Source organism: Rhinopithecus bieti, unplaced genomic scaffold, assembly GCF_001698545.2.
Source record: "Rhinopithecus bieti isolate Rb0 unplaced genomic scaffold, ASM169854v2 scaffold_39971, whole genome shotgun sequence".
Taxonomy (NCBI): Eukaryota; Metazoa; Chordata; class Mammalia; order Primates; family Cercopithecidae; genus Rhinopithecus; species Rhinopithecus bieti.
Window position 1 is genome coordinate 516,282 of NW_016816590.1, and position 14,608 is coordinate 530,889.

The following is a 14,608-nucleotide window of genomic DNA, read 5'->3' on the forward strand; positions in this document are numbered from 1 at the left end:
AGATAACAACCCTTTCACCCCAATACTGATTTGGAAGAACTCCAACTGGGGACCACTGGTCCTTGTCAAGTTAGAACTAGAATTGTGATTCTGAGGTTTGCTTATAATTTGATTGCTTAAAATTTCCCATTAAAGAGTAAATTTCCCAGAAAAGTGATAATATATCTTGGATTTGCTTTAAATTATCCAACAGAAGGAAGAAAGTTGTAAAATAAGACTAACATGAATTGATAAATGTCAAAGCTGGGTGATAGGTACACACAGATTCCTTTTATTACTCTACCTTGTTATGTTTTTAAGTTTTTCTACAATAAGAAGTTAACAATCAAGAGAGCACAGGAAAGTTAAATAAATGGTTCCCAGGCTACAAAATCCTATTTAAGCCAGTATGCTAATATCTTTTATCTGCATAGGGCTTTTTAGTTTAGAAAACACTTCCTACTTCATGAATACTCTGATACACAGGTGAGTTACTTTATTTTAAAGGGGAGAAACTGAGGCTCTGAAGTTAAATGATCCACATAAGAGTATATGATTTAGCAGCAAGCATAATAAGCTCCCCTTATCTCACACAGCTCTTGTGAGGTTCACAAACGAGACAAGGTGGGGTATCCAGCATCCAGCAAAGTACTGAGCACAAAGCAGTCACTCAAATGATAACCATTACCATGGCAACATGTAAGGTACGAATATCCTGCCTGGAGCCAAGGGCTTATGAAAGAGAGCCTTAGGATACAAGGTTCATAAAGCAGCTTAGCTTTATGGGGAAAAGTCTGGAGTAAGGACAAGGATGTAGACTTCACAGTGGGCAAGAGAATCAGAGGATATCTGGGTGGCTGCAGGAATGACTGACTTAATTATGTGTTAAGAAATGTAACCTGGCAAACCAGGCATGGTGGCTCATGCCTGTAATCCTGGCACTTTGGGTGGTCGAGGTGGGCGGATGGATCACTTAAGGCCAGGAGTTCAAGATCAGCCTGGCCAATGTGGCAAACCCCCGTCTCTACTAAAAATACAAAAGTTACCCAGGTGTGGTGGCACACATCTGTAATCTCAGCTCCTGGGAGGCTGAGGCATGAGAATCGCTTGAACCCGGGAGACGGAGGTTGCAGTGAGCCAAGATTATGCCACTGCACTCCGGCCTAGGCAACAACAGAGTGAGACTCTGCCAAAAAAAAAAAAAAAGGGGGGGAGGGAGAAGGGAGGGAGGGAGGGAGGGAGCAGGAAGGAAGAAGGAAAGAAGGAAGGAAGAAGGAAGGAAGGAAGGAAGGAAGGAAGGAAGGAAAGGAAGGAAGGAAGGAAGGAAAATAAAAAAAAAGTAACCCAGCAGTAGTATAAGGAAATACAGTAAAAAGACTAAAAGGAGAAAGCTATTGAAGTCAAGTGGACTTAGAATGAGAAAAGACCTGGTGAAACATTGGAGGTAGCATATGGGGAAGGACAAAAGCTCTATTAACTCATCTTCATAAAATTCTGCTTTCAGGAGTAACAGAAGCCAGAATCAAAGCTGTTTACGGTTAAGAGCTTGGGTAGTAAGAAGAGAGCTAGTATCACTGACAAAGAAGTGAGAAAGGAGAAGGCACTTAAAGAACAAAGGAATCAAATTCTAGATGCACTGAATTTGAGGTAAAGGCTCATTCCCCTATGGAAATCTTCCAACAATAAAGCAGAGACACAGGATGAAGCACAGGAGATGAAGAACCAGGATTCATTCACAGAGAGCTAACAACTAAGGCCATACACAAAAGAAATCCAAGAGAACTACCCCCACAACTAAATCCCATCCTCTCTACCGACTATGAGTGCTGAGAAGCACGCAGTAACAAATACATGATGAACTGAGAAAGAAATGTTAATAAAATGAGCTATTAAAGGACACAGAAAGATAAAAAGATACGGAAGACAAAAGAATCACAGAAACAAGGAGAGGAGAACGGTAAAGAGAAGCTAATCAATGTTAAATGAATGCAGAATGAGTTGAGGAGAATGAAGGCTGAGAAACTGTCCTCAATGCTAGGACTGTTCCATGCTGACCAGAATCAAAACGGACTAAATACTGAGAGTCAAGTAAGCATATTAGCCACACTTGAGCCCTACATACGCTATGGCCTCCCTGACATGATTCTATCCCTTTTTTTATTTGACTAACTCTTCATGTACATTTGCTGCCTTCCAGTGAAACATTCCTAAGTTTTCTCCTCTTGAATTTATAAAATGTTGTATTAAAGAACCTGAATACTGCTAAATGTAATTAGGGAAGACAGGGAGGAGCCAAGGGCAGGGTTAGCTCATGTGAACTGGAGGTGAACCCTTTTTCCTTTAGTAAAAACAACATTAAATACATAAAAAAAATGAAATCCCAAATCAACTTACTTAGGATAAAAAGAAAATAAAGCAAGTAACACAGTGAGTAACTTAAAAAATGAACTCAGATTAACTTACTACTGCATGTAATACTGATGAGCATACATCTGTTGCCACCACAGCATCTGCAGTGGGCTAAACGCAGGATACACTGGGAATCCAGGTGGAGCAACTTGCCCAGGAAATTGGTTGTCTACATTTCTGCAAGAAATAAATAATGAGCTCTTTTAATGCTCTAGCAGTTAAAAGTATTATTCTAAATTTTCATTTCTGAACCCCAAGTCAACCATTGACAGAATATATTTAAATCTCACTGAAAAGAAAAATACTTACTTTCAACAATTCTTCAAATAAAATAATACATCTTACATAGGTTGACCCAGGGCCCAACTACAGAGAATAACTAACATTTCAGCCCAGTTTTAAAGGGAAAACAAAGCGAAACACCACAAAATATAGAGCCAATCTGAACATTTATTATCTTTTCATTTCATCACATGAAGCCAAAAATACCTTCATTTTAAGTACATTTTCCTTAAGAAACAAAGCCCTAAAATAAATTTCATGACAAAATATTTTGGGGAATGGTGAAACAGACAAATGATATTTTATATTAGTAATAAAATGTTACTAAAATACAGCAGCTATGAGCTGTAAAACAAAAAATGAACATTACAAAAACCTGTAAAATATTCTGTAAAGAGACAAGATTAGCAGAACATGTTCACATATACATTCTTAAAGTAGGCTAAAATTTTCTTTTTTCTTTTTTCTTTTTTTGAGACAGAATCTTGCTCTTTCACCCAGGCTGGAGTGTAGTGGCGTGATCTTAGCTCACTGAATTCTCTGCCTCCTGGATTCAAGCAATTCTCCTGCCTCAGTCTCCCAAGTAGCTGGGACTACAGGCATGCGCCACCACGCCCGGCTAATTTTTTTTGTATTTTTAGTAGAGACAGGGTTTCACTGTGTTGGCCAGGCTGGTCTTGAACTCCTGACCTCAGGTGATCCTCCCGCCTCGGCCTCCCAGAGTGGTAGGATTACAGACATGAGTCACTGCACCTGGCCAAATTCTATTAATTCAGTAAAACTTGTAGAAGGTCACATTTAACTTCTCTACAGTTTCCTCACTTCTAAAATGGATCTAATAATAGACTCTTCCTCACAGGATTCTCACCCTGTATCCATGAAATGCTAGCTAGTTTTATTTTTATTCTTTCCCATTCCAACACCGAACACGACGCCAAAGTGTATAATGTGAGGTTTGTAGAAAATCACATATATCAAAACAACTACAGAGATAAACAGGTAAGTAAATGCAGAATTCTTTATGAATTTGCTAAGTCTTCTTCACATTACTTTTTATCTTTAGCTAATACTAGTTTGGTCTATCCGGAGTGAGACAAGAATAATTAAATTCATTAGCTGTGATTTTATATTCTAAAGACTGTTTACACATACAATTGGTAATAATTGATTATAGAAACCTAACTTTAGAAGAGCTTGGGGAGCTAAGCCTGAATAGGCTATACTTAAGGAAACCTGGTGCTAGGTAAGGCATCACCTTCCCCACATATTACCTGAACTTTCCTTATTCTTAATGGAGCTGTGGCGGCCACAGAGGGTCTCATCCTCAAAAGACCCTTCAATCTCCTAATATTATATATATATTATATATACCTTCATATAGGGTCCTGTATAAGGGGGAAAAAAACTTCAGCTCTCTTGGACACAGGACAATAGACGATACAGCACCTCCCCACATCAAAAAAAGCAAACCTCAACCCAGCTATTCCTTTAAAAAGGTGTCAGTGACCAACTCTGGAGAGAAAGCCATACCACTGAGGCAGAGAAGTATTATAAAAACATTCGTTTTATACAATTCAGCATTTACACCAGGGAGCGGATGCATCTCTGCACAAATCTATAAAACTACCCAAATCAAGTATTACAGCAATATGCTGTATCTAGGTGTATATTTTAAATTTTATTAGTATTCCCCATTACGGAAAAAATCCATTCCCTTGAAAGTAAATCTCCACCAATCTCTATCATTAATAAGAACGTCAAACAAGTCTGTTACTTCAACTGTAAAATGGGAAGGCTGGACTTTGTCATTGTTTTAAAGCTCAAGGGAGAAAAGAAGACACTAACAATTACTTTTTTAAAAGTCATAGTTTCCCACCTCACCCTCCTGCATGCTGCCCAAAACATATGGAGAATATGGTGATTACTGAAAATACGCTGCCAAAATAAATAACCTGCCCAAAGTATTCTTCCCTTTTTTCCTAATAAGTTAGAAAACCACGGGACAATATAATTGCCAAATATATCCCAGGCCCGAGATGACACACTATAATTTTCAGTTGTGTTCATTACCCTCAGACAAGATGGCATGCATTTGGTATACTCCAGAAACAAGGAATAAAAGATCTGACACTAAATTATAAAGTTATTAATAAAATATATAGGAATAGAAACAATGAAACACATTACTTAAGAATTTAATATATTTTAGAGGACGCATCATTACACAACAAGTTAAAGAGAATTGTTATTTAGTGCTAGGAAAAAAAATTACCAAATTTGTGAGAGAAGGGAGTTTAAAAAGCTTCATCTCATTCTATATATTCAATTAGGAGAGCTGAAATAAAGCATTAAGAGTTAAACCAGAGATAGCCTAGAAGAAACTAGAATTATTTACCAACCCTTCGGAGGAAGGATTTTCCTAACTTAAGTAACAGAAGAAAGCAGAAAAAAAAAAATCAACATATTTGACAACAAAATTTAGAGAGAAATGGCTAAGAAATGTTGCAATAAATTGTAGTTAATATCTTTTCTATATATAGAACTGATAGAAACAGAATAATCATCAGGATATCAAATACTAATTAAAGCAAAGATAGCATTTTTAAGTTTGTTTGCCAAGGTAGAAAAGATTAAATAAAAATATCCATTATTGGCAAGAGGTACAAGTAAAACCTAACTCTTTGATTGCTAGTGGCAGTGTAAATTGGAATAAGCCTTTAAAACACAATTACAAAACTAAAGACCTTTAAAAATCTTTTGCTCTATGGAAAAAAAAATTCTAGCTCATGGATAAGAAGAATCAATATCATTAAAATGGCCATATTATCCAAAGTAATTTGTAGATTCAATGCAATCCCTATGAAACTACCATTGACATTTTTCACAGAACTAGAAAAAACTATTTTAAAATCCATGTGGAACCAAAAAAGAGCCTGAAGAGCCAAAGCAATCCCAGGCAAAAGGAACAAAGATGGAGGTATGATGTTACCCCACTTCAAACTACTGCAGGGCTACCAAACCAGCACTGGTACAAAAACAGACACACAGACCAATGGAACAAAATAGAAAGCCCAGAAATAAGGCTGCACACCTACAACTGTTTGATCTTTGATAAAGCTGACAAAAACAAGCAATGGGAAAACTATTCAATAAATGGTGCTAGGATAACTGGCTAGCCATATGCAGAAGACTGAAACTGGACCCACCTTCCTTACATCATAGACAAAAATCAACTCAAAGTGGTTTAAAGACTTACATGTAAAACTGAAAACTATAAAAATCCTGTAAGGCAACCTAGGCAATACCATTCTGGACACAGGAATGGGCAAAGATTTCATGACAAAGATGCCAAAAGCAATTGCAACAAAAGCAAAAATTGACAAGTGGGATCTAATTAAACTTAAGAGCTTCTGCACAGCAAAAGAAACTATCACCAGAGTAAACAAACACCCTACAGAATGGAAGAAAATATTTGCAAACTATACATCACACAAAGGTCTAATATCTAGCATCTATAAAGAACTTAAACAATTTTAAAAGACAAGAAAAACATTTAAAAAGTGGACAAAGGACACGAACACACACTTTTCAGAAGAAGATATACATGTGGCCAACAAGTAAATGGAAAAAAGCTCAACATCACTGATCATTACAGAAATGCAAATCAAAACCATAATGAGATACCATATCACACCAGTCAGAATGGCTATGATAAAAAAGTTAAAAAATAACAGATGCTGGCAAGGTTGCAGAGAAAAGGGAACACTTCTACACTGTTGGCGGGAGTGTAAATTAGTTCAACCATTGTGGAAAGCAGAGTGGTGATTCCTCAAAGAGCTAAAAACAGAACTACCATTTGACCCAGCAATTCCATTACTGGGTATATACCCAAAGACATATAAATCATTCTACCATAAAGATATATGCACGTGAATGTTCATGCAGCACGATTCACAATAGCAAAGACACAGAATCCACCTAAATGCTCATCAATGACAGACTGGATAAAGAAAAAGTACATATACACCATGGAACATTACACAGCCATAAAAGAGAATGAGATCATGTCTTCTGCGGGAACATGGATGGAGCTGGAGGCCATTATCCTTAGGAAACTAACGCACGAACAGAAAACCAAATACCGTATGTTCTCACTTATGAGTGGGAGCTAAACGATGAGAACACAAGGACACAAAGAGGAGAACAACAGACACTTGGGCCTACTGAGAGTGGCGGGTGGGAAGAAGGAGAGAATCAAAAAAAATTACTGGGTACCAGGCTTAGTACCTGGGTGACAAAATAATCTGTAAAACAAACCTCCATGACACGAGTTTACCTATGTAACAAACCTGAACATGTACCCATGAACCTAAAAGTTTTTTAAAAAGCTTTGCTCTTATGCCTAACTGCCCAAATAATTCTGCTTTTGAAAATTAACTTATAGAACTATGAAATAAGGAAAAAAACTTCACATCTCTGCCCTTTAATAAAACCTTTATACATACTCCCACTTCCAGCCCGCTGTCCTCTAGTAATATAGAGAAACTGGAGACAGGGACAATAGTTCATTAATTTTTTTAAGAAATAGAGAATGTTATAGCACTTACCACCACAATGAAATTGCCTTTTTAATTGCACACCTATGTAGGCATTTACTCTCTGACCTATCCACTTTGGCCCATTCCTACTTTAAGACAGAAATCTACCCTAAATACAGCAAGGCCAAAATGTAACAAAAACATGAAGGGATGTTCCCACAAAACTATTCATCACAACACTATTTATAACAGTAAAGATTGTAAATAACTCAAATATTTGTCAATATGAGGTTGGATGTCACAGTTTACTCACTGAACGAATTAGTATGCAGCTATAAAAAGGAATGAAGACCTCTCTCTACTCCTATGGAGTGACTTCTTAGACATTTACATGAAATTTTGTTGAAAAACAATGTTAAGAAGAATATGTATAATATTTGTATAAGAATGAGGATATATTTATATGTGTGTGTATATATACATGTGTGTGTACACACACACACTAACACACACACATTTTCATGAATTTTCCACAAAGAAACCAATGGAAAAAATACATATAATAAAAATAAAATAATACATTATTATGGAAAGGAAGAGAAAAAGAGAAGTGAAGAAAATGAAAATAAGTCTCTCTGTATCTTGTTTTGACACTGGAACATTAATGTTTTATGTAATTAAAAAAACTAAACTAAAAAGAAAAAAATAGAAAGCTGGAAAAAAAAACTAAAGAAGTTTCAAGTTTAATAGTATAACCATACAGATAATTATTCTACTGACTTCAAAACAATATTTTAACTATCCCTAGTAGGGTAAATACTAAATACAAAAAGAACAATAAAAGTTTTAAATCACACTCAGTGATCTTACAAAAGTGGAAATAGTATTGCTATTTTAAAACTATTTGAAAAACATAAGCATATATACATACAGATAAAGCAAATAAGTAATTATGCTAATTCATTAGGGACTAGGATGTTTTAGCATAGAAGATATATAAATACACATACCCAAGATGATTTGTGAAAACTCTTTAACTTTTGGCCGGGCGCGGCGGCTCAAGCCTGTAATCCCAGCACTTTGGGAGGCCGAGACGGGCGGATCACGAGGTCAGGAGATTGAGACCATCCTGGCTAACACAGTGAAACCCCGTCTCTACTAAAAAATACAAAAAACTAGCCGAGCTAGGTGGCAGGCGCCTGTCGTCCCGGCTACTCGGGAGGCTGAGGCAGGAGAATGGCGTAAACCCGGAGGGCGAAGCTTGCAGTGAGCCGAGATCCGGCCACTGCACTCCAGCCTGGGCGACAGAACGAGACTCCGTCTCAAAAAAAAAAAGAAAACTCTTTAACTTTTAACATAAATTTGAAACATCGGTATGAACTCAAGATTTTTTTTTCCCTTTTTTCTAAAACATACATAGCACGACCCACCCATGGGAGAATTCCTTTTAAAAAAAAACAAAAAACAAAAACAAAAAAAGATGAACCTTAATTGAATTTAATCAGGCCCTAGATCTAACTACCAGTTTACAGGCAATATAGGATAAAGAAAAATGCTAAATGACACCATGAGAACTTAGTCAGCTATATTTAGACCACTGTGGGAAATAACACAGAACAACTACAGAAAGCGTATTAAGTAAGAAAAGAAAGGAAAAGGGAATTAGATTAGAAAAGCTTTAAGAAACATTAACCTGCCAGGCGTAGTGGCTCATGCCTGTAATTCCAGAACTTTGGGAGCCTGAGGCAGGTGGATCGCTTGAGGTCAGGAGTTTGAGACCAGCCTGGCCAACATGGTGAAATCCCATCTCTACTAAAAATACAAAAATTAGCCAGCGTGGAGATGTGCGCCTGTAGTCCCAGCTACTCAGGAGACTGAGATAGGAGAATCACTTGAACCTAGGAGGCAGAGGTTCCAGTGAGCCAAGATCGCACGCCTACACTCTAACCTGGGGGACACAGCAAGTCTCTGTCTCAACAAAAAAAAAAAAAAAAAAAAGGAAACATCAACCAAATGCACCATGTCACTATCTTCAAATACTGATTCAGTCTGAACACAAACTGAATACTAGATGATACTGAAGATTTTTTAATTTTGTTGAGTTTTCTAATGGTATTGTGATTAAGATTTTTTAAAGCCCATAGCTACCATATCTGTTACAAATACACACTGTTTAAAGATATAACTATAAGGTCTAAGTTTTGTTTTAAACTCTAGCCCAAGGATAAAAAAGGAAACAGAAGAGGAACTAGATGAACAATGGTAGTTTGTTGATTGCTGAAGTTAGGTATTAGGTACACTGGGGTTCATTACAATATCTTCTGTACTTTGTGAATGTTTAAAAAGTATAATAAAGTCTTTAAAAATAAAAAAGCAGTATATAAAAATACTGACTGTTTAACTTAAATATCCATCAGCAAGGACTGGTTCATTAAGGTATAGTAATCTGTATAATAGAATGCTGTGCAATTAATAAAGAATGAGACAGCTGGACTACCCTGTGGTCACAGCTACTCAGGAGGCTGAGGCAGGAGGACTGCTTGAGCCCAGGAGTTCAGGGAAGTCTGAGCAACATAGTGAGACCCCATCTCTAACAAAATTAAAATAAAAACTAAAAAAATATATATTATATAAACAAAGAATGGTACAGCTCTTGTGTATTAATGTGGTGCAGTTGTTAATATACTTAGTGAAAAACCAAGATATTGGCTAGTGTGTACAGTAAGTCCTCACTTTCATTGTCAGTAGGTTCTTGGAAACTGTGACTTTAAACAAAAGGATGTATAACAGGTCTTTGAATAATGTCATTTTGTTATAACATTAATGAAAAAAAGTCGGTTTTGCTAATATTGTTTCACTTAAAGTTGCAGTTTCCAAGACCCTATCACGATGTTAAGCGAGGACTTCTTATATAGAAAGTATGCTATTGGCCGTGCGCGGTGGCTCAAGTCTGTAATCCCAGCACTTTGGGAGGCCCAGATGGGTGGATCACAAGGTCAGGAGATCGAGACCAACCTGGCTAACATGGTGAAACCCCGTCTCGACTAAAAAATACAAAAAAAACAAAAACTAGCCGGGTGTGGTGGCAGGCGCCTTTAGTCCCAGCTACTCGGGAGGCTGAGGCAGGAGAATGGCGTAAACCCAGGAGGCGGAGCTTGCAGTGAGCTGAGATTGCGCCACTGCACTCCAGCCTCGGTGACAGAGCGAGACTCTGTCTCAAAAAAAAAAAAAAAAAAAAAGTATGCTATTATGTGTTAAAATAAACACATGTACACATGCACGGACATACACATATACTTGTGTAAGCACATTTTATCTCTAGAATAATACAGGGGAAACAGCTAATAATGGTTGCCTCTAAGGAGGGCAAGTGGTATAAGACATAGAAATGAAACTCTTACATACTTTTGTTTTGTTTTGTTTTGAAGATGGTACTACTCATCACATATATTACCTCTTAGAAAATAATTTTAAAAATAAACTACCTACTATTTAAAAAATAATCTACTGTCTCTCTGACCAGTCTCTGTGTTCCTAAGAACAGAGAATGGGCTTTATACATTATTACTATATCTCTAGCATCTAGCACAATAAATATGTATTGAACAACTTCATATGAGCATTATGAAAATATTGAAAATAAAATACTGATTATAAGCAACTATTCTAGTAATTTGTAAATTCAACTTAATTATTCAACATTAAATGAAAACATGTAAGGTTACCAACACAGTAAAAATTTCAACTATATTAAATAAAAACATCTACAAAGTAAAGGATACTGAGCTGGGCATAGTGGTTCAAGCCTATAATCCTAGCTACTTGGGAGGCTGAGATGGGAGGACTGCTTGAAGCCAGGAGTTTGAGACCAGCCTAAGCAACATAACAAGACTCTATCTCTAAAAAAAAAATTTCAATTAGCTGGGCATGGTGGCACATGTCTGTAGTCCCAGCTACTCAGGAAGCTGAGGTGGTAGGATCACTTGAGCCCAGAAGCTCAAGGCTGCAGTGAGCTATGATGGCACCACCATACTCCAGCCTAGGCGACAGAGTGAGACCCCATCTATTTAAGAAAAGAAAAAGAAAGAAACAAAGAAAGGACACTGGAAGAAAACACAAAATGTTAAATTAATTGTCTTCTTTTTCTGGCAAAAAGCAAAATAAAACAGCAGAAACATGGAGAAAATGTAACTATTTGGAATGTGTAATATGCCTGTCCCCATAGAAAATGTCATATTCTTTATGCAAGGAAAAGTAAGATGATAACCTGGTTTCTCCCTCTGCCCCTAGGAAAGTCACAGTGAGGAAATAGCTGAAACAAACAAGCTGAAGGAAATCACAGCTGGTGGCAGAAGTTCTGACAGCTTTTATTTTTTCTTTTCAGATAGGCTATACTAATTAGCACTGTAGGATAATAACTAAACACAGAAAAAAAGGAGCAAGGCAAATTCACTGAAACCCATAAAACTGGTGGAGTACTACAGAAATTATAAAGAATAAACAAGAAGTAGAAAGACTGTCATTCACAATTATATACTTGAAAGCTATACCAAAAGACACTCATTGTAGGTTTTAAAAAGTTAAAATTACAGAGGAGAGGAGATTAAAGGAACTGGAAACTTCAGGAACAAACTTTCACAGGAAACTTGTTAAATTATCCTTGATTCCCCCACCACTCCATACAAGCGACCAAGCAGCAACCTCATGGAATCCCACTGTGTTCCCAGAAGCCTCCTTTTCAAGACTCTGCACTTGCTTTGTTCTCCCTATTAATACCCTTAAAGACAGCTCAAACATTATCACCTCTGAAGCCCTTCCAACTCCTCCAAGCAGAGATAGTCCCTCCCTCCTCCAGGCTCCCCCAGCATTTTTTTCAAGGCCCTGACAGCCCATCAGCAGATGGTAATTCATTTGCCTATCTGACCTACTTCCATTGAGAAAGTACAGAATTCATTTTCCTCTCCTGAGTGCCTAGCACAAAGCAGATTCTAAAGTAAATATTTACTGAATGAAGTCACAGGGTCTTCATGCAAATAGATTTGCTCACACAGTCACTAACACTTAAAATCTGACTGGTAGATCTGACAAGAAAAAAGTTTCGAATTGTGGTTGGAGGTAGGACACCACCATTACGAATAAAGTTAAAATACAAATGATAACCTAGGAAAAAATAGTGAAACAAATGATAGACAAAATAGTCACTTCGGCAACGCTGTTAAGAATATAGGCCTCCAAGTTAAAAATGGATTTGAATTCTAGTTCTGCTACTGTGAACTCAGGCAAGCTGCGTAACCTTTAAGTCTCATTCTCCTCCTCTATAAGCGCAGATAACAGTGCTGAGACCAGAGTTTGTATAAAATGCAGTGAAATAAGGCACATATAGGTGCTTAATATAATGCCTAACTTCTGCTAATGCTCAATAAGTATTAGTTATTAATATCCTTTTGGATAAAGTGTGGTAAATGAATTTTTAAAGATACCACCACACCAACAAATAAGCAACTCACAAATAAAACATAAAGAATGCCTCTTTGTCATATCTCAAATTAAAACATGGACATTCCAACTTACCACTTTAGCAAGTACATATCTGTACAAGTAAAGATACTCAGGATCTTTAACATTACTGAGAAAGTAAACTAGTACAACTTTACTGCAATTTTGCAAAAGTCTTTAAGGGCCTCAAAAAGTCTTAAGAACACTTTGAACACTTAAGAAGACTTAAAGGTTATGCAGCTTGCCTAAGTTCACAGTAGCAGAACACTCAGGAATTCCCCTTCTCACAATTTATCCTAAAATAATAACTGCTAATATGTAAGCACACACATTTAAGAATGTTGATTATGGTAATATTTCATGGGAAAAAAGACTGACCCAAATGTTTACGGTAAAAGATTGCCCCAATTCTTCAGTCTTCTATAACAGGATTATATATGCATACTATCTGCCACACAGTGGCAAAACTGGTTTACGCTGGCTCATCTAGCTCATAACAGCACACTGCTTAGCCATGATGGGAGTATTTACACCACAGAAATCAGCAAATGCTATAAATCTAGTGCTTTATTTCCCTCACCCCCCAAAGCCAGCTGGTAAGCATTTACCAGCACAGCACCAGATGCCATTTTGCAATACTTCCCCTTCTCAACACAGCTGAGCTGTTGAGAGTGGTCATGTGATTGCTTTGGCCAATGTAGTACTAGTAAATGTGACAGGCAGAAGACTTCAAATGTGCTCAGACATTAGCTTGCCCTCTTGTTTTCCTGTCATTTGCCATGAGACGAATGTGTGCTAGGAAATGACTGATCTACAGAGAATGAGAAACTTGAAACAGATCTGAACTCAATCTACAACCCAAGGAAGAGCTGTACCAGTGACTAAAAGATCTGTGAGCAAGAAAAATAAAATGTATTGTAAGCCACTGAGATTCTGAGGTTATCATGCAGCAAAAGTAACTAATACATTCTCCATCAATATATGTGTGAACAAATTAGTAAATCTACATAAAGAAAAATCACACAGACTTTAAATGTTGTAGATTTACAGCCAGGTGCAGTGGCTCATGCCTGTAATCCCAGCACTTTGGGAGGCCGAGATAGGTGGATCACGAGGTCAGGAGATCAAGACCATCCTGGCTAACACGGTGAAACCCCATCTCTACTAAAAACACAAAAAATTAATCGGGCGTGGTGGCGGGTGCCTGTAGTCCCAGCCGCTCAGGAGGCTGAGGCAGGAGAATGGCATGAACCCGGTAGGCGGAGCTTGCAGTGAGCTGAGATCTTGTCACTGCACTCCAGCCTAGATGACAGAGCGAGACTCCATCCCAGAAAAAAAAAAAAAAAAAAAGTTGTGGATTTATATTTGACCTGGAAATATGTCCAAGTTATATTACTGTTTTTTTTAAGTTTACAAAACAAAATAAACAGTATGATGTTTCTATTTTAAAAGTATACATAGAAAAGTGTTTAGAAGGATAGTTACTAAAAATGTTAGTAATGGTTGTCAACAAAAAGTGTCAAATGGTGTGAAATATTTGAAGAGATTTACTCTGAGCCAAATACGAGTGACTGATGGTCTGTGACATAGCCCTCAGGAGAGCCTGAGAACACGTGCCCAAGGTGGTCAGGGGATACCCTAGTTTTATACATTTTAGGGTAACATGACACATCAAATACATGTGAAATATACATTGGTTTGGTCCAGAAAGGCAGGATAACTCAAAGCTGGGGCTTCCAGGTTATAAGTAGATTTTTTAAAAATATTATTGGCAATTGGGTGAAAGAATTATCATCAATAGAAAGGAATGTCTGAGTTATGATAAGGGGTTGTAGAGACCAAAGTTTTATCATATAGATGAAGCTCCAGGTAGCAGTCTTCAGAGAGAATAGATTGTAAATGTT

At 37.2% G+C, this 14,608-nt stretch overlaps 1 protein-coding gene across 4 annotated transcripts in view; it reads right to left on the reverse strand.

The window, feature by feature from the left end:
- Positions 1 to 14,608, reverse strand: part of HERPUD2 (HERPUD family member 2) — a 53,422-nt gene that overhangs the window by 3,290 nt on the left and 35,524 nt on the right. For all 4 annotated transcript variants that reach the window (XM_017854980.1, XM_017854978.1, XM_017854979.1 and 1 more), the window contains one exon: positions 2,443 to 2,565. In XM_017854980.1, the coding sequence (XP_017710469.1) occupies positions 2,443 to 2,565 (123 nt within the window). The remainder of the gene's footprint in view (positions 1 to 2,442; positions 2,566 to 14,608) is intronic.